Source organism: Podarcis bocagei (assembly GCF_964188305.1).
Source record: "Podarcis bocagei genome assembly, chromosome: 2".
Classification (NCBI taxonomy): Eukaryota; Metazoa; Chordata; class Lepidosauria; order Squamata; family Lacertidae; genus Podarcis; species Podarcis bocagei.
Window position 1 is genome coordinate 97024816 of NC_138126.1, and position 27790 is coordinate 97052605.

Sequence of the window (27790 nt, forward strand, 5' to 3'; positions counted from 1 at the left end):
ATTGGGAGAGGCGCTGCCCCCCCCCCCACGGCGGCCCTCGTGATGGTGTCCTGGACGGGCGCGCACTTTCCATTCCAGCGTTGGAAGGCAAGGCAGGGTGGCGGACCTAGGGCAGCTGTTTTAGCAGTGATATCATAAGGTCGCAAATATAAGCCACATTTTAACTTTTCACAGTCGGAATTGCGGGGGGGGAGTGTGGCTTATATTCGGGCTAATACGGTACTTGTTTCTGCATATTAACAGTTAGGTATTTTGGCAAAATAAAGATACTTTCTAGGCTATTAGTGGTGGCTTTGTGTAAAACTTGCAAATCCTCAGCATTTTGGAGAACTAGACACAATTACTGCGGTTGGAATTAATAATATACCAGTATATATTTTCTTAAAATGAAAACTGTATTGATTTCATGTCAGTTTGTAGGACTCACTGGGCTATTGGTATTAATTTCTATCTACCACCAGAAGTTGCATGCACATTCCTTCTCCCCCTATGGTTTGTTCCATTGATATCTTAGCCTTGCCTGCTGACTCATAAATGAGATTACTGAAAAATCTGTTCTGACTTCTTTTTCTTTGGTTTGCTTCGCATAGTGTAGCCTTATTTTAACCTATAGTTGTGTAAGTGCCGGGGTCGGCAAACTTTTTCAGCAGGGGGCCGGTCCCCTGTCCCTCAGACCTTGTGGGGGGCCAGACTATATTTTCCAAAAAAAATATGAACGAATTCCTATGCCCCACAAATAACCCAGAGATGCATTTTAAATAAAAGGACACATTCTACTCATGTAAAAACACACTGATTCCAGGACTGTCTGTGGGCCGGATTGAGAAGGCGATTGAGCCGGATCCAGCCCCCGGGCCTTAGTTTGCCTACCCATGTGTAAGTGCATGTAAGAATAGGTCATAAATTGGTTAGCTGCTATCTAACTTGCCTTGTAGGTTGGTTTCTCCGTTATACTAGAGTTGCAACATGTATTCAGTTGACGAGTATGATAAATAAAAACAGTGTTCCTGTTTAATTTGGAAATATTTTGGGCCCCTTTTATTTATTTTGCAAGTAAATCCTGCTCATGGTAATGTACAAATGCCAATTGTCCAGAATTTGCTTTGGAGATTTATCCTCCTCTTGACGTGGTATTTACCTAGTGGTAGATGTACTGTTGCTTAAAGAATGATACTGTAAAACAGAAGTGGCTAACTCCCAACCTGGGGGCCTGATCTGGCACTTAAGGCCCAACTGATTTTGGTGCTGGAGGAAGCAAAAAGAAAACAAAAAACAAAGGAGATGCAGTATTCTCTTCCCAGCTCAGCACCCTGATGGTAATGGAAATTGCCCCCTCCAGATATCAGGTTCAACATGTGATGAGCTGGGTCCGGTGACTTACATTCATCAGGTGACTGATATGATGAGCTGGGAAGGGGGTAATTCGCATCCACAGAACCCAGCTCGCTGATGGAGATACAAATTGCCACCTCCCCATTCATCAAGTCAATGCCCCCTTCCCAGATAATCTAGACATATCAGCTGAGGAGGAAGGTTTGTGTTTTGTGTGAGACTCATTTTGGTTGCATCCCTGTTGGCATGTGCCCCCCACCCCCGGATTGGCCAAGGATGAATATAAATTAGTCACCCCTGCTGTAAAAGGTGCTCAATACTAAAGCCTGCAAACCTTGGGCAGGATTCGCCTAAGGAGCCCTATAAGGGTTTCCCCCCCTTCTCTTGCTTTCTGTCCCTTTGAAATTGGCTGGGGTATGTGTGTTAAAAGAGCCCTTAGAACAGTGCAGAAGGAGGGAAAGGGGGAATCATTCCATCTGACAAGCTACAATGCACGGCTTGATGTTGAATTCCACCACTTGTATTCTTTACGTTCTGTTTCATGTTTAATATTGTACACACTTCAATTTTTCAAATACAGTGGTACCTCTGGTTACGTACTTCATTTGTTCTGGAGGTCCGTTCTTAACCTGAAACTGTTCTTAACCTGAAGCACCACTTTAGCTAATGGGGCCTCCTGCTGCTGCTGCTGCACGATTTCTGTTCTCATCCTGAAGCAAAGTTCTTAACCCAAAGTACTATTTCTGGGTTAGCGGAGTCTGTAACCTGAAGTGTATGTAACCTGAAGCGTATGTAACCCGAGGTGCCACTGTACTAGTTTTTTTAAAGAAATGATGTTGAAACTATTTATATTATTATTATTTATTTCACACACACACACACACACACACACACACACACCCCTCTCCATCTACTTGCTGTGATTCGTTCATGCACCACTTTCCGGAGAGTAATTCTGTGGGGTTTATGTACATACATGCAAAGTGAATTGATTAAAACTCATACTCTATTGACTAAGATGTCTTTAACCAGGAGGTTAAAGCATTAGCTTATACAGACCATCTTCTTAAGTATTAAAATATATTCTAATAAACCTAAAAAACTCAAACTATACAATTTCATGGGCTTTGGATGAAACTGTATAAAATGCTGTCACCCTTCCACCTGCCCCTAGCTTTGGTCTAACTTATGTTCTAACAAAATTGTATAAGCATATCATGCAGGAAAATGGTGGTTTGGAGAAGCCTCATAGTTGGAGAGGTAGGTGATGAGTTTGATTACTAACAGTTCAAATATGTAGGCCAGTGGAGAGGTGCATAGAGACCTGTGGATGTGTCCTCTGTTTCTAGAAACACATCTATGTTCATGTAAAAGGTAAGGGACCCCTGACCATTAAGTCCAGTCGTGAACGACTCTGGGGTTGCGGCGCTCATCTCACTTTACTGGCCGAGGGAGCCGACGTTTGTCTGCAGACAGTTTTTCCAGGTCATGTGGCCAGCATGACTAAGCCGCTTCTGGCAAACCAGAAACACCGTTTACCTTCCGCTGGAGTGGTACCTATTTATCTACTTGCACTTTGACGTGCTTTCGAACTGCTAGGTTGGCAGGAGCTGGGACCGAGTGACGGGAGCTCACCCCATCGCGCGGATTCGAACCGCCGACCTTTCAATCAGAAAGCCCTAGGCTCAGTGGTTTAGACCACAGCGCCACCAGCTTTCATGAGTGTTTCTTAATTAATTCTTTTTACACCAAGAACATTGAACCCTTTCTTGTCCCTGAACCCTGTGTGCTGATTGTTTAAGTTTGTGGCAGTTAGAATAATCCTGAGCCCTTTATGACACCCTTGCAGCTCAGCAAATGACTTGGGGAAGTCTCACGTGTTTTCTTGTATTTTATTGCTCACCGCCCTGTGACTCTTGGATTGAAGGGTGGTGTACAACAAAATAAAATAAATGCTGCTGTAGCAAAACAAAAGCTGGTATTATTTTCCCCCTTTGAGTTTGTTGTGCTTTTCAGCTAAAATAGCATCCTGAACTCTCAACTTTTCTCAGGGCAATCAGTATTTATTCATTACAAACATTAATGTGAATCATAATTGTCAATATATATTTCAAATCTCTCAGTATGTACAGGATATCAGAAAGATAAACAGCCCTTGCATTAAATATTGTTGAGGGGGTAAGAATAAATGCTGATTGGTTTGAAGAATTGGGAGTTCTGATGCATTAGCTTAGGTTTTTAATGCTCTGAAACATTATTCTATGTTACCCACCTAAGAAACCACATCTAGCAAACCTCTTGCTTCTGACATTTATTTTACTCTCTTGGGGGATTACTTAGGAACCACCTGGCATTCACAGTGGTTTGAGACTGAAGGAAAACAAAAGGCTTACTGGAATTGCTGTAGGTCTGCAGAATTGAATGAATAGCCTGCTCCATTACTGTTGTATTTATTGCGAGGTTACTCGCCATTTACTTTCCTTAGTTCGCTCTGCAGGTTAAAGTCTGTGATTAATTTTATTTCAGTATATAAACTTGGGGCTTGTGCTTTTGAAATCTTTATTTTTGTCTCCTTGAATAACAATTCCAGCAGCCGGTCTCAGAGCAGTGATGGGAATCTTATCTTTCTGGATAGTCCTTACACCCAAGATTCATTAGCTAGTGTGGATTTTGTTAGCTAATGTTACTACGTGCTGTTAGCATCCATCCGTCTCAAGAGACAGTGGAGTGCACCTCTGAGTGTGAAGTCAAACCGCTCTGTTAGCAGCTCCAAAGTGACCTCCCCGGGGTGCAAGCCTGGCAGTGTGTATGGGGGTCCTAGGCTGCCCAGACATCAAGACCCACCCTCGACCTCACTAACGTGGTCCAAAGGAAAGCAGATCAATACATTTGGCACCAGCTTGGCTGCAGGAGTTGCTAGAAGGAGGCATAAAACCTTCTTGGGGACTCCACTATGTAGGATTTACTCCTTAGCCTTTCCCCACAAGACAGTGAAGGTTTAGGATCAGAGTCTTCCTTCCCAAATAGGCTGCCTTCCCAAATTGACAAGCCCCATTTGCCCTCACTTCCGCTACAGCACATGTAGAAACCTCCTTCTTAACCATTGAACCCACTATTGGTCTCGTCCGCTCAATCTGCTGGAGTCTCGCAGGGGAATTCCCAAACTCACTGAGGGTTTGAGACACATCGGCTACCCTCACCTGGTTTAGCTGGCCAGTCAAAGCCATTCCCCGGGTGTGGCCACTGTCACATGCTGACAGCTTCCAGGAGCCACAGGTGAGAGCTAAGTATTCCAAATTTAGTAATGCCAGAATTTATTGTAGTAGTTAGAATTTTGACTCAGGCCAGCAAGATCGGAGTTCAACTCCCAGTTCATTTATGAAGCTCACTGGGTGACTTTGAGTAAATCGTTCATGCTCTGACAAGCTCACTTCACAGCGTAGCTGTCAACTTTTTTCTTGTGAGGAATCTATTCGGAATAAGGGAATTTCCCTTAAAAAAAAGGGAAACATTGACAGCTATGCTTCACAGGGTTGTTGTGAGAATGAAGGGAGGTAGCCCCAAGTCTCCCTGTCATCATATCTGGCTTTGTTCCTCCTCAGCCTAACCCTTGGAACTACCAACATAGCGCTTGTGAGTGTATGTGTTCCTGTCAGGACCTTCCTGGCCCCCACAGTGACTTCCTCCCCTTCCTTAATATTGGGTCTTCAATTTTTTGAAGGCTAATTGCAGTGAGGGGGCATTTGGGGGTGGGGTCACCACTGGGAATGAAAATATAAATAGTCCCCGCCCCAGCTGTGCCCAACCTGATGAAATTGTGTTTGTGAAGCTGCTGCTAGGTTTGGAATAAACCTTCTATTGGCTACATCATCTCTTACGCTCAGCCATTAGGCCTGAAATTTGGTTCCAACAGAAGGTGATTTAATGCACAAAGTTAACCCTTTCCTTGGTTGCACTCTCCTGGAAGATTACTCCCCAATTAGATTTGAAAGAGTCTATTGGATTTAGTTTTTGAGCTTAATTGCAAAAGGCGAGGAAAAATGTAGTCAACAGAAGACTACAGTAGTACCTCAGGTTACAGATGCTTCAGGTTACAGACTCCGCTAACCCAGAAATAGTACCTCGGGTTAAGAACTTTGCTTCAGGATGAGAACAGAAATCGGGCAGCAGGAGGCCCCATTAGCTAGAGTGGTGCTTCAGGTTAAGAACAGTTTCAGGTTAAGAACGGACCTCCAGAATGAATTAAGTTCTTAACCCGAGGTACCACTGTACTTTCGAGTCTAAGTGTTTGGTGGGAGGGGTGAGTGTGTAAGATGTGTGCATAGTTGCAGAGCATGTGTGTGTGGTGCCCTCAAAGTTTATTACATTCCCAAATATGCCCACTGCCCTAAAATAGTTGTTGACACCCTCTAATCCAGTGTTTCCCAACCTTTTTTGGGCAAAGGCACACTTGTTTCATGAAAAAAATCTCGAGGCACACCACCATTACAGCCCCGTGACTTCAGCGCGCAGCGTCACGTCGGGAGGGACATGAATTGCTAGCAAATTACATAATCACCTCCTTGAGGGCTGGCTCATCTTCTCCGAAGGCAGAACCCCATTAATTAACAGGACAGACTCACACCATAGCCAAGACGAGGGGGGAAAACCTCAGTCATGCACTGTCATGCACATGTGGAGGCTAAATGAGGACGAAGACCGGGCAGAGAGCAGGGTTCAAATCACCCCACCTGGCCAGGACAATCCCTGGGTGCTCCCTTGGGCCACTCGCCTGACCCACCTCGCAGGGCTGTTGTTGCGAGGATAACACGGGGAGAACCACGCGCACCCCCGGGAGCTCCTTGGAGGAGAAAGCGGGCGATGAATGCAATGCACAAAATATATGAGAGGCGACCAGGTTTTGCAGGTGAGGGGCCCCCGCCAGCCTCCGCTTCCAACACCCGGCGCAACGACGCCGAAGTTTCCCCCCGGGCTCGGCTCGGGGAGCAGCGCTGCTCCCCCCGGCTCCCCTTCACCCTCCCGGCTCTCTCTGCCGCCCACTGGGGACCCCCCTCACCCGCCAAGTCCAGAGCGCCGGTGGAAGTTGCATGCATGCATGCAGGGCGCCGCGTTGCCATTGCATTGCACTGCACTCCATGCAACGCCTGCACGCATGCATTGCCTTGCACGCCCGCCAAGGGGTCTCCCTGCGGTCCGATGCGTCCCCTCCGGCGCGGATGCAGCATTGCAAAAATACCCCCCCCCGACGCAGCCCTACCTGGGGGGCAGCCTCCGCCGCTCCGCCTCCGCGGGGATCCCCGGGCTCCATCCTGCCGCCCGATCTCCGCGGGGGCGCAGGCAGGCTGCGCGGGGTCTGCGCGGAAGAGCCCCTGCCCGCCCGGCCGCCGCCACTGCGCTCATTCCATGGCCGGGAGAAGAGCGCTTCAAACAAAACGCCCGGCCCGCCAGGCCACGCTGGGAAACATAGTTTGCGCACCCCACGCGGGCGCGGAGCCCAAGGGCGAGGGGACTACGGATCCCGGCAGCCCCCGCGCCGGGGACGGAGGGGAGAGGCCGGGTGCAGGGATGGAGGGACGGGTGGGCGAGCGAGTGAGTGAGTGGCAGCCGCCAAGCCTTGGCCGAGAGCCAGGAAGGGCCTCCCCGGAGGAGGAGGAGGAGGGAGGCGCAGAGCGGGAGGGAGGGAGGGAACCCCAGGGGTCATCTAGTGACGGCGCCCCAATCGAAAATTTGACTTTTTTAAAAAAAAAATCTTTCGAATTTTTTAATTTTTCCCGCGGCACACCAGGCAACATCTCGCGGCACACTAGTGTGCCGCGGAACAGTGGTTGGGAAACACTGCTCTAATCAACCAGTCAGGTAATTCCACTGTCAGACCTGGGTCTGATGAAAAGTAGAAAACAGAGCTGAGTCTCATTAGCATACCAAATACTATTCACCTTATAGTTCTGGATCATTCTATGTAAGGGTTTCACAGATACATAATGAGTAACAGACCCTATTCAATACTCTATTCAAAATGAAGTAATGAAATAGAAATATCTTCTACTCCAATAAAAGGACAAGAAACGGTTCCCAGGATGTTATGTGATACATGTGACTTCTATGCAAACTGCAAACAAAGTTTGTTACGGCTGCATTTGTTATAATATGTATAATTTGTTATAATATGTATAATTCATTTGGGCAACGGGAAGTATGGTGAGACTAATGATTTTGGGGGATCTTATTTTTTTAAGCATATAATTCTTAAAATTGAAATGTCTTAAAATATACAGAAAGTAGTGAAAACACCAAGTATACTGACATTTGCTGCGCGAAGTCTTTTACCTTTCTATGTAGCAAATGTATGTACAGTATTCCTTGCTCTCCAGATGTCTTTAGGACGAGGAGTCATTGTCTCTGTTCTGTCTGCAGGCAGTTGTAACACAAACTGCATCAATTAATCTGCTGCAGTGTTGCAGGAGAGATAAGATGATCATTGCATATATATTTTAATCCCATAATTTTTCAAAGAAGTGCTGCTCAAGAGATTTAATTGCACATTATTTTTAAAACGCAATAACCTGATGATAAAATAAGAAAACAAAAAGATATGTTTAAACTATAATGGGAAGTTAAGCAGTAGCTACACAAGTATTCAAAATACTTAGGCTGTAAATGAGCTTCCTCACTGCTCCAAAATGCACAAGTTCTATGTACAAAGCACTTCTAAGGAGATAGACACTTAATTTTCATCTCCTCTTGAAAATATGCATTTTGCCTTTGTAGCAAACTATTTTGATCAGTTGTCTAGAGTAAATATTTTACCTTTGTTCTTGTGTCTCTCTTTTAAAAATGTTTTTGTTATAACTAAAGTAAACACATTATTTTGAATGTGTTATTCTGCAAAGTATTACCTCATATCTGTGTATGTAAGAAACTGAGGTAGTGTAACAAAGTCCATTTATTTCAATGGGTTTACTCTTACTAACATTGGATTTTGCTGTATAACCAAAAGTTGTGATAATAGAAGATTATTAAATGATTAAAGTGCTTACATGTTTGGTTTTCCCAAGGACAGAAGCAAGCACTTAATTGCATGTGTTTCAGTGGTATAAAAAGTATTTTAATAGAGTTCTAGTCCTACTATCATATAGTGTCAGATCAGAAGTAATCATTCTTAATCTGTTGTACAGGTGAACGTGACCTGGTTGAGATATTGTGCTTTAAGACTGAGCAGCTGTAAATGGTGTGACTTTCTAATATTTTTTTTCTTATTGGTTTTGTAATCTAAACTGCAACTTACCATATTTTGGCAAATATGCGCAAAAGTATTGGTTATCTTTAAAAAGCATGTGTTTGGAATGAAGGGCAACTTATGCATGCTTTTTTCTGTAGCATTTACTTCAGAGGACAGCTGCAAACAGATGTTTTTTATTGCTTTTTAATGTTCTTCCTTGGGTTCCTGTTTTCAGTTTATTGGAAACAATGTTGTTTTAGCAGTTACTGTTTTATGCTGTGAAACAGTATCACTTCTTCAGCTTTCATAATAGTATATGTAAATAATTTTAAAAGTAGCTGCTGATGTTAAATCTGGTGAAAAGATAAAATTCTTTCAGTAAGTATGTGATCGTTGAATAATTGCTCAGTTAAGAGATTTGGGCTTCCAATTGTTTTCCCAAGGCACTGTTTGGAGTAGGCAGAAGATAAAGAGCAAAGCAGTATTTTAGTCACCATAACGCAATAAGAATTTTTGTATCTAAGAAAACAGCTACTGGAAGAGCAGGAATTAGTCTCTTTGAAGCATGTGTCCTTGCTATTCTGAAGGGTAACACCATTTATCTGAAAAAGAGAATTGCAGTGCCTGCTTTTTTTAGGGTGGTTCCATACTTTAGTGCAGCATTGTTCTTTTATAGTTAGCTATACAGTGGTACCTCAGGTTAAGTACTTAATTCGTTCCGGAGGTCCGTTCTTAACCTGAAGCACCACTTTAGCTAATGGGGTCTCCTGCCGCCACCGCCACACAATTTCTGTTCTCATCCTGAAGCAAAGTTCTTAACCCGAGGTACTATTTCTGGGTTAGTGGAGTCTGTAACCTGAAGCGTATGTAACCTGAGGTACCACTGTAAATGTTGTTAAAACTGAGATTCCACACTACACTTAGTATAGCACTGTGCTCTATTCCTTAGCCAAGATCCATCTACAATGTTTACTTATAAGTGCCACTCAAAAGTTATTTCCAGTGTTAACAGTGGCGTAGCGTGGGGGGTGCAGGGGGGGCCGGCCGCACCGGGCGCAACATCTGGGGGTTAGGGTTAGGGGGCGCAAATCCACGGGTTAGGGGGCGCAAATCCACAGGTTAGGGGGCGCAAATTACTTGCCTTGCCCCGGGTGCTGACAACCCACGCTACGCCACTGAGTGTTAATGAAAAGTTTCCTGTTTTCAGATTCTGTCCATATTTCCTTCCTTTTGATTGCTGCCAGAAAGAAAAGTCCCGTGTGTCCCCCCCCCCCCCCGGGCCATATTGCCCTAGTGTCAGTCTCTGTTTGTCCCCTCAGGGGAAAGATTTAATTACTAATCATACTACATTATTTTCTCTTTTCGCTTTTTAATAGCAAAATAGTACTATTTTGTTGCGATAAAATATTAGAGGAAATGATTATACTGTACCCTCTTTATCAGCTGAGCAGATGCTGACACTAAGGCAATTGATATCACTAATCTGCTCATTCATCACATGGTATGATAAAAAGTAAGGGGGAAGGAAAGAAGAAAGCTGTGGATGTATTTCCCTAAAAATATAGCAGTCCCAATTGCACAAGAGTGCCTTGCCTCTTCACATGGGGCGACTGGTAATGCAATTGATTTGTTTTTCAGACAAACAAACAAACCACCCCTACTGCAAATGAAGTCTGAAAAAACAAGATAAGTCAAACCACTGAATTCCCAACAACAGAGTCTGGATTCCCCATTTTAAAAATGAGTGAAGAAAGGGCGGCAAACCCCAGGGACGCGGACTTATAAAAAATATTGGGGGGGCCCGGGAAAGCTCATGAATAATAAATAAGCTCATGAATATGCAAATAAAGTGGCGCCGCCTCCTCGTGAGCGAATAGGGGAGAGCGTACTGCGCCTATTAATCAGCTCCGAAGGAAATTAGGTGGAGCTTTTGCTCGGGAGGGAGGGCAGGAGGCATGCAGCCCGACCCTGTGCATTTTGGGCTGGGGGAGGGGCGGCGATGGCGCTCTGCTGGGGGGGCGCCGGAGATTATTGGGGGGCGGAGCCCCCCCAAACGAATTTTTGAGGGGGCTCGGGCCCCCTCAAGCCCCATGGAGTCGGCGCCTATGGCAAACCCAGAGTAAGAAGTAGAGATGAAGCCATCTAAGTTGTTGTCCTGGTCCTTTGCATCCCCCGTGGGCCTATGCTACATTTTGCTATGGTTTGGGGCGCATTCATGAGAAGGGCTAACAACTAAGAAAGAGCTTAGCTAGCCACTAACAATTACCTGGAGTCTGTAGAAACTTGGAGCTGTAGCTGAGCAACTGCCAAAGCAATTTGATAACTAGCAGCGTTTTTTTTAAAAACCCCACTTGTTTGCAGCCAGTATACAGGCTAAGATTCATACTTAATAAGCTGTCAGGATGTCTGTTTAAAAGTGCATTATGCATTATAGAAATTGTGGCTTGAGCAAGGTGGTGTTGGCCCACTCCTTAGCCCTCAAAGACCTTTCTAGTATTAGAATATGGGTATGTTTAGAACAAAGACCTTTTGAGAGGATTATAATGAATGCAGCCATAATGGATTGCTTTTATGTTGGCACAATGGCTACCTGTATTACAGAACATCTGTGGAGCCATCTAGATAAGCAAGCTAATTTGTAAGCTGCCCCTTTTCACTTCCAATCTAAAGGGCTGGTTCTACCTCGTTCTGTGCAGTTCAGAAATAGTCCTGTTTTTTATTTGATAATTCTTTTACTTCCCAAATGCTGTTTTTTTAATAGCCAGGAATACTTTAGTAATTGTAGTAATAGGAGAAGTGGAATGGGGCTGATATAGTCTGCATTATTGAGTAATAAATGAGGTCTTTGAATCCAGTTCTGTACTACCACGTTGACCAGTTGTATACCTATACATTTTTAATAGGAAACATTCAGCAAACCATAACCATGCCTAAAATCAAACCTTGAGAGCTTGTGTACTGACATCCCTACTTTCAGCAAATGCAACTAAATTGTACATGTGAAAAGGAAGATGAGAGAGAAAACTTAGTGCAATATATGTTTAGATGTAGAGCAGAAGTGTGAAAATTCAGTAGTCTGGATTTGTGAAGTGACCTTGTCCACCTTCTATTACCTTAGCATCTATGATTTCTTCTTGCTGTAGATGCATTGTACAAAACTGTGTCCATGAGAAATTGAAATTCAGCTCCTATAATATATTTTATTTTTAAAAAATGTAGTAGTGGGGGAAGGTACAGGAGCAGAAAAATTAAATGCCTCTGTTTTTATTTATTATGAATATTATTAACTTACAGTACTTCAGGCCACAATCATAGCCCTGTGTTAAGGTTGAGTGGCACAATGAGAAATTGGGCGAAGGGCAGTGGATTCTATGGCTTATTGTTCAAAATGGCTCAGCAGTTTTGAAGCTTGGCAGTGTAGGAAAAGTGTTTGTGTGGTCTTTGCAAAATTCAGGGTAGAAATTATAAGAAATTGCTTGTTTTGAATGAGATAAGTATTTGATGAGGGACTGATATTGACTGATATTGCAAGCTTTCCTCCCATAGATTTCACTGTGCTGATTTTTCTGGAGAGACTTTCTGTTTCTACTGCAGGCTTTATAAAATGAGTTGTTTTAGGTAAAGGGTGGCAAACATCTAGAATGCACGTTTTACCTCTGAGTGTTGTAACATGGTTGTAGTTTTTAATAAAAAGGCATTTTTCTTCTTTCATTCTGGTTTTGATTTAGCTCTTTTCAGCCAGAACTCACCAGAACTCAGTTCCGGCACCTCTCTGGTGGGCAACATTGCTATTATAACTTCTTATTCTAGAAAAATAGCGCTGGTACAGGCAAGAACCTTCACCAAAATTCAGTAAAATAATTTGAAAAGGGCATTTTTTTGGCCAGTGTTGGTCAAGAGACTTGCTTATTCTGCTGTGCAATGATTTCTGTCTATTCAATGGTTTCTATCTAACCCTCTAGAACTTGATATTGATAACCAAGATTCTCAGAGACCAGGCCTTGAAGAGCTTGCAGTTCAGGTAGGCCAAGATGTTAAAAGTTAGGTGTTAAAGGAGATGAGTGGGGGGAAAACACAGGGTATAAGTAAAAATAGTTTTGAGCAGTGTGTGGGAGAGCAGGAAATATTTCTGATGTGCACAGCAGCTGGATTTCTGGCAGGCAGTTTTTGTAGGCACAGCAGAGACTTCACGGAAGAAAGGTAGGCGGGAGATTTTAGGGCAGCTATGCTTGGTTTAGCTGCTGAATTCCCTGTTTAAAGGATAATTGCCAGTTGATCTGAAAACCTTCAGCTGGGCCTTCTCCTGTACCTTTCACAACCATACAATATGCAGAAATCAACCAGGGTGATTGGAGGGTATAGGAACCAGCATAATCTCCTGCTAATGTCACCCGAAGAACTTATTGTTAACAGGCAGAGATGTAGCGGCAGCCAGTAAAAGTTGGCAGATTCAGTTTAAAAGATGCCTGATGAGAGAGTTGTAGACATAGCCTTTTCAAGACTCGGGTATATATTAGATCATGTGTTTGTGCCACATCTTGCTTCACTCCTCCACCTAAATTCCGTCCTCAACATGCTGTATATTTCTGGGAAGAAAAATGTGGTGCAGCATACTCTTGTCAGTTGAACTAAAGATGCCAGTAGAAATAGTATGTAAATGTGATATAGGTACATATTTAATTCTTTCTTAGATGTCTTACTTCATTGCATTAGATGTCCTTCATTGCAAGGTCCCAGGGTGGGCTCTAGTTGGTATATCCAGGGCTTTTTTTCAGCCTGAACTTTCCAGAACTCAGTTTTGGCACCTCTCAGGTGGGCGCCGTTGCCATTATAAGAGAACAGGAGAGGCGTTCATGATGAGTTCCAGCACGCCTTTTTCTAGAAAAATAGCACTGGGTGCATCTATAGTACAACCCTTAGTACAGTAGTGCCTGCAGACCTGTAATTTTTCAGAATTGTACGTGCCATTTTATACTGCATCATTTTTATGCAGAAGCTAATAGTGCATCAGAGATTAAGCACACAATTATTGCACATTTTCAGGTTATGACCTTCAAGTCTTCATTTGAACTATGACATGAATCAGATGTGAATATTCTTAATATTATATGCCATTTTGCTGTTGGTAAATAATTTTGAGCATGAAAAGCATGAAGCCCATTCTTCTAAGATTTCTTAGGCTGGGCATCTAGAAATTCCTATGTATAACGGGTGAGATGTGTTACATCATTTGTACCATACTTAAATTTGCTGTCCCATTTTTAAAGTTGTCAATTAATTTTGTCCATTGTTTCTAGCATTATATTGGGGTACTGGGTTGTTGTCTACTGCTCTTACTATAGTAAGTGTACAAATGAATTTTCTTATAAAGTGGTTTGTACCATGTCTGGACCAAGTGTTGGCACTAGGGACAAGTTCTCTGTACCTCTGTCGTTTCATTGTCCTGGGAAAGCCTTTGGAAAACAGTTTCCTGTTGCTATTTTAGACCTCACTTTTTAAGCTAGTGTTTCTGTGAATGCATGATGCATGATTACAGTAGAATCTACAGTAGAATTGGAAATGGAATATTAAAGCAGCTTGATTAGGCAAATTCCAGACACTTCATTTAAAGTCTACACAGGGTTTGCCATACAAGTGTAACTTGTTTCCTAGAAATCTAAGGATGCCTTCCAATATGTTGTTGCTGCTGCTGCTGTCTTCAAGAAATGAGCACACATGCAAAACACTAATGCCTAGAAAGTGGTGTTTGGAGTCAAAGTGTAAGCCTGATCCGAGAAGCTACCTAAGACCAAATCAGCTTATTGGCCCATGTACAGTGGTACCTCGGGTTACAGATGCTCCAGGTTACAGACACTTCCGGTTACAGACTCCACTAACCCAGAAATAGTACCTCGGATTAAGAACTTTGCTTCAGGATGAGAACAGAAATCGTGCGGCAGCAGCAGGAGGCCCCATTAGCTAAAGTGGTAAAGGTAAAGGTACCCCTGCCCGTACGGGCCAGTCGTGTCCGACTCTGGGGTTGTGCGCCCATCTCACTTAAGAGGCCGGGGGCCAGCGCTGTCCGGAGACGCTTCCGGGTCACGTGGCCAGAGTGACAAGCTGCATCTGGCGAGCCAGCGCAGCACACGGAAACGCCGTTTACCTTCCCGCTAGTAAGCGGTCCCTATTTATCTACTTGCACCCGGGGGTGCTTTCGAACTGCTACGTTGGCAGGCACTGGGACCGAGCAACGGGAGCTCACCCCGCTGCGGGGTTTCGAACCACCGGCCTGACAATCAGCAAGTCCTAGGCGCTGAGGTTTTACCCACAGCGCCACTTGCGTCCCATAGCTAAAGTGGTACCTCAGGTTAAAACAGTTTCAGGTTAAGAACGAACCCCCAGAATGAATTAAGTTCTTAACCCAAGGTACCACTGTAGTTTAGTGTTGTTTCAGCAGCTACTCCCCAGGACTATGGACACGAATTTTTCCAAGACGGAACCTGGGCCCTTTGGCCTGCAAAGCACATGTTCTACTGCTGAGCTGCAGCCCATCCTGTTCACTGTGTTCCTGGCATGCTTTTCCTGCCCTCTCTCCAAAGAGGCTTTGTGGGATTGCACAAACTACAAAGAAGAAACCAGTCTTGGCTATAACCATGCTTAAAGTGATCCTTTGCAATTGTGAATCCTGGCTACCTTTTCTGACACAGGGTTGCTGCCCATTAGTTTGCAGATCCTTCAGACAACCAAAAGAAATGCGGAGAGGTGAAGCTTGTACTAATTTATAGTTGCCCAAAGATTGCCTCCCCTCTAAGTTAATTGTGTGCTGACCCTCTCACAAGGAGCAAGCCAGGCTCTAGCTCTTTGCCCAGTGGTGGAGCATGAAGGAGAAGTGAAGTGATGAACCAGGAACGACACCTTTGGGTCATAGTAGATAATGTAAAATGATGCATGTCGGGGCAAAATGTCTTTATTTCACATATACACATATGGGATGTGAACTGGTGGTGATAGACCAGGAATTGAGACCTTGGGGTCATAGTAGATAGCTCACCGAAGGTGCTGACCTAGTGTGTGGCAGCTGTGAAAAAGGCAAATTCCACGCTAGGGAGTTGAAAATAAAATTACCAATATCACAGTGATATTACACAAATCTGTGGTGCACCCACATTTCGAATACTGTTCTGGTCAATTTGCCTCAAAAAGGATGTTGTAGAGTTGAGAAAAGTTCTGAAAAGGGCAACCAAAATGATCAAGGGGTTGGAGCGTCTTCCCTGTGATGAAAGGTTGCAGTGTTTGGGACTTTTTAGCTTGGAGAAAAGGTGAGTAGGAGGCAACCATAGAAGTTTATAAAATTATGCATGACATAGAGAAAGGTTTCCCCCCTCTCACATCATGCCAAAACTCATGGAGATGCAATGAAGCTGAATTCAGGAACAGAAAGGTACTTCTCTACGCAGCATATAGTTGAACTATGGAACTCGCTCCCACAGAAGTCCATGGTGGCCGCCAACCTAGATGGCTTTAGAAGAAGATTAGACAGATTAATGAAGGAGGAGGCTATCAATGGCTACCAACCACAATGGCTGTGCTCTAGCAGCGATGCTTCTGAATACCAGTTACTGGAAACCACAGGAGGGGCGAGTGCATCTGGTTGGCCTCCATGAGAACAGGATGCTGTTCTGGATGGGCCAGTGGCTCTTCTGATGTTCCCTGTTGAATTGGTGCAGTGCAGGCATGGTTTTCCCATCTCAGTGAGAGCCAAACTAGGGGAAATGTTGGTAGAGTGAGTCAACTGGAAAGAAAGAATGCAGCCAAGGAGATCAAACCAAGGCTGCATTCCTGAGGGAACAGGGTTTAACCCTTTATGCCGGTGCCATTTCCCACTCTTTAAAATCCCTTTCTCAGCAGCAGTTATTTGCTCCACAGCAAGAAAATATGCATGTACCCTCCACACCATGGGAGGTTAACACTAAGGAGGCAGTTCAAGGGGAAAGATTAACCCCCCTCTCTTTCTCTCATCCAGTTTTCCTAGCTAAGTTTATCTTCTAAAAATAAGGGAAGCCACATCATGAATCTGCTGACCTCTTCTCCAGTTTGGCCCTGTGATTGAGGCCTGGGTGATGTTAATATTGTGTGTTTTGAACTTGACTTGAAATGTGCAAAGAGATTAAAATTATGGGTTTTAAAAATGTATATTTCAGTCACATTGATAGATCACATTAAATTCTTTATTTATGAAAAGCTAAGAACAAGAGAAGCTTAGTTTTGTTTCATACTTACATTTTGTAATTTTCAAAAGTTTTTGAGGACAGATAAAGCAGAATAAACATTGTTTTTGTATTTAAAGGAAACTGAGAATAAAAAAAGATTTGTTTTATGAGCCTGAGTTTGAAACAGTACACAAAAGGAAGCGAAGTAGATCTGATTGACTAAACTCAAGTTTTTAAAAGTGAAACAATTGCAACTGTCTAGCCTAAATGCAGTTTCATTGTTTCTAATGTCTTAAGAGTTATGATAACTGTTTGCCAAATTTTGCTGATGACTGGCAATCAATAGGCATAGTCAATACAAATAAGGATTAGGAAAGTAATGCATGACCTCAGAATAGAGAAATAGAAATTGGATGAAATTTGATAGTGCAGAGTGTAAGGTCATGTAGTTGGGGACTAGTAATAAGCACTTCTGCCGTCTCCTGTGGGCTCATCAGCTAGCAGCAGAATTGCCCGGGGAGGGATGGGAGGCGATCTAGGGGATTGCACAATGACCAAATGACAAAAAATGATGCAGCTACAAAGGATGCGGGTTTGTAGCAAGTAAGGCTTTCTAATAATAGGTGCTAAGTAAATATTAAGGCGTTGGTGGGACTGACCTGGAATAAAACATGCAATTTATCTCTCCTGTTCAAGGAAGGTAACGGAAAAGCTGCAACAAAAGCACTTTAAAAACACACACACAGACACAGCCCTAAAACCTCAAGATGGGAGATATATTTGGTTTGGCAAAAAAAGCCGAGAGCAGGAGATGGCTGTCCTTTGACACAGAGGTATTAATACATTAGAGATAATTACACGTTTGAATGATAGAAAAGCTGTGTGCACTTTGCAAATAGTAAGCTGTTGTTGCTCTCTTATCCTCAGATGATAAAGGATATGGTTTGATTGATCTCCTGATAGCATGTGTGTGTTGAATCTATTATGAACATGTTAGAGTAGACCAGGCATGTACAACTTCCAAGAAACTGCGATTGTACTATAAAACTATTTTTAAAAAAACTGGCAGTGATCTACCCATTAGATTGACCAGAGCTGCTTCCCCCCCCCTTTTTTTGGTGGGGGGAGGGGAGGTCAGGATACCACGAACGACCAGGGACACCCTGCAATCGACCAGTATATCACGATCGACCGGTTGGACAGGTCAGGAGTAGACTGATTCAGGTGTCATGCAGAAACCATGGTTTAACTATATGGTCAAAGCTTTCTGCCTGTTCACGTTCCCCCTTCCCCCTCTTATACCAAGTTCCTTCATTTTGGGCAAACAGACCATAATTTGCCACAGCTGAAATGAAGTTAGCAAGCTCATTGTTTGGCTACCAAATCTGTAATGCAGTGAACATAAATTCGCTCCACTTTGAAACATAAATTCGCTCCACTTTGTAATGCAGTGAACAAAATTCGCTCCACTTTGAAAAAGGAAACATCTCATAAGATTCCTCTTAAGTTTTCCACCCCTTTTTTTTCCTATACTGGGCTTTGGCAACAAAGGGTAGCATACAGAAAGGAGAAAGTATGCAATGCTGCTGAAGTGTCTGCTGTACTTTCCGATTGACTTTCTCACGGTCCTGTTGTTTAAGTATGTGAAGCTTTGCACAGTGTAGTGCACCCCACTAGCAACCTGATACTTCGAGTCCGTTGGGTAGATGCACTGCCTGCAGAGTAAGGAAAGCACTGTTACAATTGCTCACAGTAGGCTACATGCTGCACTTTAAAACAGGAGGCAGTTCTTTCCTAATAGTCATGCTGACTATGAAAATTCACCACCTCAGTGATCCAGTCTACTAAATTAGATTTACATTAAGACATTGTTTCAACGGCTTTAAAAAAAGTACACTTCGATAGTCTCACCTTCAATAGAAAACAGAAATTTTGTGTGTGTGTCAATATTCAATATTTCTTAACCTCGATTTTCGAGTGTCTTGGAAGTTGAATGTTTTGGCTTTCGAACACTGAAAACCCAGAAGTAACTTTCGGTTTTTGAACAATTTTCAGAAGCCAAACATGCCATGCGGCTTCCGTTTTGAGTTTCCCTATTGTATTGAGGCTTCCGCTTTCAGTTTTTGGTTTTCGAATGTTTTGGAAGTCGAACAGTATTCCAGAATGGATTACATTGTACAAGGAAATATTTTGGGTTTTCCATTTTTTTTATCTCCACAATTTATGCCATACCTATGATGACTGACAGTTGAGAACAGTATACAGTGGTGCCTCGCAAGACAAAAAGAATCCGTTGTGTGATTCTCTTCGTCTAGCGGTTTTTTCGTCTTGCGAAGCAAGCCCATTGAAGGATTAGCGGATTAGCGCTTTTAGCGGCTTATCTGCTGATCGGATCAGCTGATAAGCGGCTTAGTGGCTTAGAAAAAGGGGGGGAGGGGGAAAACCAGCAGGAACTCGCAAGACATTGTCGTCTTGCGAAGCAAGCCCATAGGAAATTCGTTTTGCGAAGCACCTCCAAAACGGAAAACTCTTTCGTCTAGCGAGTTTTCCGTCTTGCGAGGCATTCGTCTTGTGGGGCACCACTGTACTTTCATATTATTTTTTACATAATATATTTTAAAGCAATGGTAGATATGCAATTGGTGTTCCTAGTGGCATTGAACCAGTGGAAGCATCTTCTGTGAGCATCCCCACTGGCTGGAGAGAATGGGGGTTGTAGTCCAAAACATATGGGGGAGCACCAGGTTGGGGAAGGGTGCCTTATTCCACTTTTTACCACTTGATGCAAAGATACCCCAGGTGCCTGCATTAGTTCTTCAAAGCCAGGATTGGTAGCCAGAGTAGTATCATTTGTGGTTTCTTCCAGCCTTTAAGAGCATGCAATATCAACCAGAAGAGGCAGCCATAATTTTTTTGAAACAAATTGGGGGGGACACAAAAATGAGGGGACTTCCCCATTTTTCTGGTTTATTCCCAGGCTATAAATGATGTTTAGGAGCTTAGCACTGTAAGCATTCTCTGTTCTGTGTTTCTGCCTCTTTTCTCTTGTGCATTTCCACCCTTCAAGAGTAACTGGAAGTGGGGGGGGGGGGAGTCAGTGAAGTGTGACACCATTAAGTACCTAACAGGATAAACCTGACATAGCATATATGTCTGTCTGCAGCTCAAACGTGCATAGCTCTTGGGTAATGAGAAATGAATAGGCATTGGCAAATGACAAGGGAGAAGGGGGTGGCATTGCTTCGAAGAGGGCATGTGCTTTGCTTTGAATGAATCTGAAGAATTCATTAACATAAATGCAGTAGTCAAATAATACTTCCTGGCAGATGCTTTAGAAGAATATTTAAATTATTGGACTAGTGGAGGTGGTTGTATATGAGCATGTATGCTTAGGAATTTTAGTTAAAATACGTGGCTATTCTCTGATCCTATTCTCTGCTGTAGAAAGAGGCATTGTGGTGATGTGAGAGTGGTAAAGACATTTTTCTCAAGATAGAAAGGGAAATCTGGTGCTGCTATCCAGTACAATATAACGCTGGGGAAATTTACTAAAAAAGCAAAATAATAGTGTATGAAGCTCAAAGAGACTTTTGGGTCCCAATCATTCTGTGCTCTGAGAGAGATTGTTTTCTTGAACTTGTCAGCAGATGATGGCCAATTATCTATGAGCCCCATTCCAGACAATATAGAGGTACTGCTTAGTTGAGTGGTGGTCATCCTGTTCTGGAGGTGGTGGCACTCCTCTTAAAATGATAAGGTGCACTGTTGAGGGGTGTTCATTGATCCAGCTTGGATAAGCAGGGAATCAAGAGGCCTCTATGGCTTGGGATTTAGAAATTTGGTCAAGACTGAAACTTTCCTTGTTGGGTCGAATTGCAGCTATAAAAATGAATGTATTGCCAAAGATGTTGTTTTTGTTTCAAACCCTACAGATTGTGGACAGAGTGGAATGTTTTGGAAAGTGGCAGAAGGATATATCTAAGTTTGTCTGGCAGGGCAAAAAGCCCAGGATAAAATTTAAAATTTTAACTGACGCAAAAGAAAGAGGGGGATTTGCCCTGCCGGACTTAAGGTTATATTATGAAGCTGCAGCCTTCTGCTGGATGAAGGATTGGATACTTTTAGAGAACACTGATGTCCTAGATCTGGAAGGGTTTAATAATTCTTTAGGATGGCATGCATATTTGTGGTACGACAAGGTAAAGACTCACAAAATGTTCAAAAACCATATTGTCAGGAAATCAATATTTAATGTCTGGACAAAATACAAAGACTTATTGGAAAATAAGACCCCGAGATGGTTATCACCAATGGAGGCTAAGGCCCAAAAAAAAAACCAATATGGAAGCCGGCTGGCCGAAATATTGGGAAATAATAGAAAAAATTGGAGACAGCTGGAGGTTGCAGAGTTTAGAGAAATTAAAGAATAAGGTGCGAGATTGGTTACACTATGCTCAAATTCAAGAGGTTTTCAAACTGGACAAAAAAGTAGGGTTCCAGGTGGAAAAATCGAAACTAGAGACAGAATTGCTCGAACCAAAGACTAAGGTACTTTCGAGAATGTATAACTTGCTGCTTAAATGGAACACTCAAGATGAGACAGTCAAATCAGCCATGATAAAATGGGCTCAGGACATTGGGCATAACATCATGTTTGAGGACTGGGAAAGGTTATGGACCACCGGAATGAAATTCACGGCATGTAATGCCTTGAAGGAAAATATTATGAAAATGATATATAGGTGGTACATGACCCCAGTCAAGCTTGCAAAAATATATCACCTGTCTGATAATAAATGTTGGAAATGTAAGGAGGCTGAAGGGACATTCTTTCACCTCTGGTGGACATGTCCAAAAGTGAAGGCCTTCTGGGAAATGATCTATAATGAATTAAAAAAGGTATTTAAATATACCTTCACTAAGAAACCAGAGGCCTTCCTCTTGGACATTGTCGGCCAGAAAGTGTTAAAGAAGGACAGAACTTTTTTTATGTATGCAACCACAGCAGCAAGAATACTCATTGCAAAATACTGGAAGACACAAGATTTGCCCACACTGGAAGAGTGGCAGACGCAATTGATGGACTACATGGAACTGGCTGAAATGACTGGCAGAATCCGAGACTTGGGAGAAGAAACAATGGAAGAGGACTGGAAAAAATTTAAAGACTACCTACAAAAATATTATAAGTTATATGAATGTTAAGAATTTGCAGGATTTGGAAAATCTAGCTTCAGCAATCAGGATCTGATACAGGAATTTAAGCTATAAATATGAAAGGGTCAAAGTTTAAAGTGATATTATATCTAATTTAAGGTATAAGTAGATTGAAAATAAGTATCTTAAACTTAAAACATAAAATTTGAAAAGTACAAAGGAATGCATGAAACAAGGTAATAATTTGCTGATATTTTTATTGTAAAGAATGCAGGGTGAGGGAGATGTGGGGAAGTCCGGTTGGTTATGAAAAAATGTCTTGGAACGTTGGATTTCTTTTTTCTCTTTTCTGTATTTTTCTGTACTCTGTTATTTTCTTCTTATATCTGACTTTATATCCTTACCTGAAAAACGCAATAAAAAATATTTTTTTTAAAAAAAAAAGAGGCCTCTATGGCTTGGAACACATTTTAGTAGCTTAGGCTGATAAGCGAATTGCAGCCCTGCCTGCCTTCCATTACCTGCCTGTTTGGATCACCGCAGTGTGTTACATGGAACCAGTAAGTGTGTTACGTGGAACCAGTAAGCCTGGGAAGAAGCAGCTTGATGGTTAACATGCACTGGACTACTGAACATATTATGTCAGTGATTCATCATCTGTGCTGGCTTTGAGACCATTTCTAAGGCCAATTCAAAGTTTTGGTTTTGACTTTGAAAGCCCATAACAGCTTGAGACTAGGGTACTTGAAAAGTCCTCTCCTCCCAATTTCCCTTATCCAGTCTTAGAGAACAGTGTCAGATGATGATCTCAAAGTGCCACTGCAAAGTGAAGCATGGTAGGTGCTCACTATGTGGAATGCTATTTCCGTGATGGTGCTATGGCTATGGAATAGTCTTCCCAGGGAGGCTCACCTAGTTCCTCCTAATTTCAGCACCAGATAAAGTTCTCCACCCACTTCTAGGCATCTTAAGGTTTTTAAAGATCTCTTCTAACTTACTAATCTTTTTAGAATTGAGTTAACCTTGTTGTGTTAATGTTTCGTTGTTGGTCTCCCCCCCCCCCTCCTTTTTTTAAAAAAAAAAGATTAATAACTGTAAGTTATCCAGAGAGCACTTTTTTTGGGCAGCATGTAATTGTTGTAAATAAACAAGTAAACTTCAATCGTAACCATTTCTCACACACTCTTTTTAGGCCATATGGTGTTGTAGAGTGTCTAATGCTCATAAATTAGCTTTCCGTTTATTCCAGGACCTAATAGGAGAGTTCAAATATAATATCAAAGAAAATTGCGTGGATATGGCTCAGATTGCCAGGACTGCTTTTTTCCTTGCCTTTATATGAGTAATCTTTACTGTTTTGGTACAGAATCGTGTAACATTTGTAGTTGACAGATGCTTCATAAATCAAATTTCTCTACTATTAAGTACTATGTCATTCAAAAGGGACACTGACTGTCTTAATACTACTTCTGTCATCAACATTAGAGGTAGAGATGCTGGTGAATTGTATTTGGAACCCAAAGACTTTTACAGGATGTTAGGTCTGACAGATTCCAGAATAACCTTTTGTGTTAATTACACAGTCTATGGCTCATCAATGACCTAATGGTAAAGAATAGCCAATCTGAAATGTGGTGGATTTTGGATCTTCCAGTCACAGAAATCTGGATTGCAGAGTGAAACCACATAGCTCCACCTTGTTTCCTAATTGAGGAGAAATTTCCCAGCACATTACTGATTTGTAAGAAGCAAAGGGCTTTCCCCTCAGTGGTAACTGGCCCATCATCTAGATCAAAATGCATTTTATAGAGTGGCTATTGATTAGTTTCTCAGACTGCATCCATGGACAGGCGGGAGCAATATAATTCAGATGTGCAAGGCAGGGATGGGTTTGGTACCTTGGTAAATAAAATTTGCAACATCATTTTGACTTCAAACTATTACTTATAATTTCTTAAAATAAAATTTAATTATAACTTGCTTCAAAAATATTTTTTAAATGTCTGAGTGGTATACATAAAACAGTTACGTTAAAATCCACAAACATATAACTCAAGTTTTTGGCAGGCATCTGAACAAGTGCAATGAAGGAGTCTCCCTAATGTCTATAGGCAGGAGCAAGAGATGTGCAGTTCTGTGCATCAGCAGTGGTGGATACCTTCGTCTTGATGTTAAAAGGCGTGGGGCACTTGCTAGGACTCCAAGTTACCCCTGTAATCCCACTTGCATGCAAGCAAAACATATATTCTCATAGTATAAACAAGCAAAAATATTCATTCTATATAAGACACAGGCAGTTCAGGGCAGTAAAGCCCCATTCCTTTACACATACATATAGATTTAAGTGTTTTTAAAATGTTTGCAAAATATTTTAAAATAGTTTTGCTATCCAGGAAAGAGGGAAAAGAAGTGTGGAGCTGATAATCTTGCCCTGTGGCCTCACCTGCTGTGTTACCAATGAACTTTTAAGCTAGGCTAGATAACCATAAGGACTAGAAACTTGATTTAAAGAAAAATGCTGAGATGATGCTGAATTCTGGCCCATATCATATTTCTACAGACACTTTTGACTGTAGTAGGAAAGCAAGGCTAGAGGTTGCCTTATAGTTCTGTAAATATGAAGAAAAAACTATTTCCTATATGAATTTCCATCTGTTTACTTTTCCAAGAGTTTTTACTTCTCTTATTTCCACTAGAACATCTTCTACAGAACAACATACAATATTTGTAGCCCTTCCAGGAATTAAAAATAATCTCCCAGCACAGAGGCCTCTTGGACCAGTTTTGTTATGTGTGTAATCTTTAAACATAGAACAAAATGCCTTGACTGCTTTAAGTGGACTAGAAAGGGGGGGGGTGTGAGAGAGAGAGAGAGAATGATGGTGATTTTAAAGGAAGATATTGGTATATGGATATAGAGCTGGCATCTTGATCTGAAGCTATTGCAGATCGCTTCTCCTGTGGTCTCGCTAAAGAAGTACTAAAAATGGAAAAAGCACTAGAAACATGAAGTTTCAGCTATATCTCACCTCAGGCAATTCAGTTTTGTTTGGGAGTCCTGGGAATTTTGCCTGGAATCAGAATTGTACAATAAGCAGTTTTTACAGCTTTCAGTCCCTTTATTGTTCCATTCTCTGATATTTCATTATTTATATTGTACTTGACTCTTGTCTTGACACTGAAAGTAAATGCAGCTTTCCTGCACAAAGGCGTGCGAGCCATTTTGATTGCAAAACGTTCTCATCTATCCTCAGCCAGTTTCCTTGTGGAGAATTGCATCTCTAGAATGCAGAGCAATGTGGCTGCTGAGGTATTCAGTGCGGCAGGTGTGCTGTGTACAGCTCAGCTTGGCTTGGCTTATGCATATCTTCGAAAATGTCTCTTCCCAACCCCATCCCTCCACCACAGCTCATGCATCGCTGTAAGGGAGAGGGAGTTAAAACTGTTTCAGTGAATAGAAATTGCAGCCGAGTTTTCTGGCAGTGATGCAGTTGTGCTGCATTGTGCTTTCACACACTCCTTCTGCATTGTGAGTGACCGGAGTGGCCCTTCTGTTTATCAGGGAAATTAAATGCATGTCTTGGGTACACACAATGCAACTGGATTTCCGGGAAGTGTCATCTTCAATGCTTGATATGAAGACTTAGTGAAACTTAGATTATTTCTTGCATGCCTAAGAGTCAAGTGTGATTTTGAATTCAGCATCTAACCAAATAACTATTGCTGCCTTGAAATATTTAGCAGACCAGCATAACCTCAGTGTGCAATGCTGTGCACGTTGAACTGAGCCCAATCTTGTGGATATCTTTGCTTGGTATGTTGTGCAAGTGCACATGATGGTACATTAAGGAAACCTCACAAAAAGATCTATCCCGTGAGACAGTGTTTTGTAGTTATAGGAGCATTGGACGTGGAGACACAGGTTCAGATCCTTGGCTAACTGAAACATATTACTCTGCTTCTTTGCGATCTTCATCTACAAACTATATGTGGGCACAATTCAAGGTTATGGTTATTGCTTTTAAAGTTATAAATAGATTGTAACGTGGAAAGTTCTATCCCATACTCTCCAATCTGTATTGGAGATCCTGCTCCAGATTTTCCCTGCTGGCTGAAATGGAGTGGATAAGCTTAATGGGGCAAGGTCTCTTCAATATCTCAAGGAGGCCTAAATGACCCCTTTATTTTCATCCCACCATTTCATTAAAGACATAGGTTTTTAGGGAGACTTGGGTAGCGGCTGAGAGGACCCAATCCAATTATCTGCTGTGCTGCAAGTGAACCTCATTATTCTGCTGACTGCACAGCTAGAGATTCACTATCAGCATAGCTTTGCAGTATACAGTTAATCCTGGTGCTTTCCGAGATGCATAAAGCTTGCAGTGACACTTATGTGTTTCTCAAAACCAGGCAGCTGATTATCTCTAAACTGCCAAGAAGACTTGAGAATGCTGTTGAATGCAATGAGAGCTTGTGTTTCCCTCATGCTAAATAATACCCTGCTGTTGTTGTTGTTATGGTTGTTAGACAAACTAAGAAAATATTGCAGACAAGCATTGCGCTGCCAAGGTGAGAATGGAGCCCTTCTAGCTATAGATTTTTAGTGAGCTGAAAAGGAGGATACATAAGACGGTGTTGGAAGGGAGGCAACCGAATGTGCTGACTAGGGCAGAAGCATGAGTCTGTTGTAAAGAAAGGGTTGTGTGGCGGGCATGATCAAGTTTAGTGAGGTGAGCATTTATCTGTAGAGCTGCTATTTCACATTTCCGCAGGTGTTTATAATGCAGATGCTGTATCGTAGTGTTGATTGTCATTGAGTTCCAGCTCAGTGGGAGGACGAGTGGTTTGAAAATGCTCTCTATTGCCATCACAACTGATAGCCTTTTCTTAGACAGAATGACTTGGCCATCAAGTACCCTTTGCTTTGATCTGCTTGTTCATTTGACAGATCAATAATATTTGAATTGCACAGCATATTTTGAATAAAACACCTATCTCTTACTTTTTGTGCATGCATGCATGATGATGATGATGATGATGATGATGATGATGATGATTATTATTACTTTAGATTTGGCAAGATATGTTGTGGAAATGGCTTTGCTCCAAAAACAATCTGGAGATAGAGGCACATCTGATCAAGCAAGCATGCATACCATTTTATATGCAGGAGTCCTAGAATCTTCCTCTTAACCTGCACGCTCCAAACTAGCACTGTCAATTACCACTTGTTGTGTGAGCCACATTCCTCTGTGCTTTGAAATGTCTCTGCTCTGGGCAGAGGTAAAACATATTTTTCTCTGCTAATCAGAATGGCCCGTGTAGTTTCTTTCTAAGGAATCTGATAGAGAGCAAGATTTCTACTACATTTCTAGTAGTAAATGCTATGTAGTGATACTCATCCCAGATACAAAGTTCCATTTTTGATGCTAACAATACTAATACCTGGATGGGAGAAGTTCAGAGAACCTATTTATGCAAGTCTGAGCTTCTTGGAAGAAAGGTGGGATACAAGTAAACAAAATTAAATGATGGAATAACAAAATAAAACCCCATATAGTCTTGTCTTGTTGCCATGTCCATCACTAAAGTGGAATTATGAACACCAGCAGCATTGTATGAATGTACAGATAATAACTTCTTTGTGCAACTACAGCTTATATTGGTACAAAATGTGTGTGTACACACATATATTATACGTGTAGAAATTTTTAAAATACCAGCCTGGTAGTCCACTTGATTCGAAATCGGGTTGTACATAGGAAGGTATGGTGAGGATCCATCTTAATTATCTTCTCTCTCTTTTCTCTTTTCCCCACCACCTCCCTCTCAGCTGAAGCTTGAAGACCGGTCAGTGGTACCTCGGGATGTTGTCAGGCACATGGGCTCACGG

General features: G+C 42.3%; 2 protein-coding genes across 3 annotated transcripts in view; one reads left to right on the plus strand and one right to left on the minus strand.

Annotated features, from left to right (window-relative positions):
- Positions 1–7683, minus strand: part of AANAT (aralkylamine N-acetyltransferase) — a 28015-nt gene extending 20332 nt beyond the window's left edge. Inside the window, exon 1 of the mRNA XM_081185467.1 lies at positions 7660–7683. The gene's annotated coding sequence lies outside the window, so the exon portion shown is untranslated. The remainder of the gene's footprint in view (positions 1–7659) is intronic.
- UBE2O (ubiquitin conjugating enzyme E2 O) overlaps positions 1–27790 on the plus strand; it is a 63705-nt gene that overhangs the window by 3863 nt on the left and 32052 nt on the right. For both annotated transcript variants that reach the window (XM_081185349.1, XM_081185350.1), the window contains exon 2: positions 27731–27790. In XM_081185349.1, the coding sequence (XP_081041475.1) occupies positions 27731–27790 (60 nt within the window). The remainder of the gene's footprint in view (positions 1–27730) is intronic.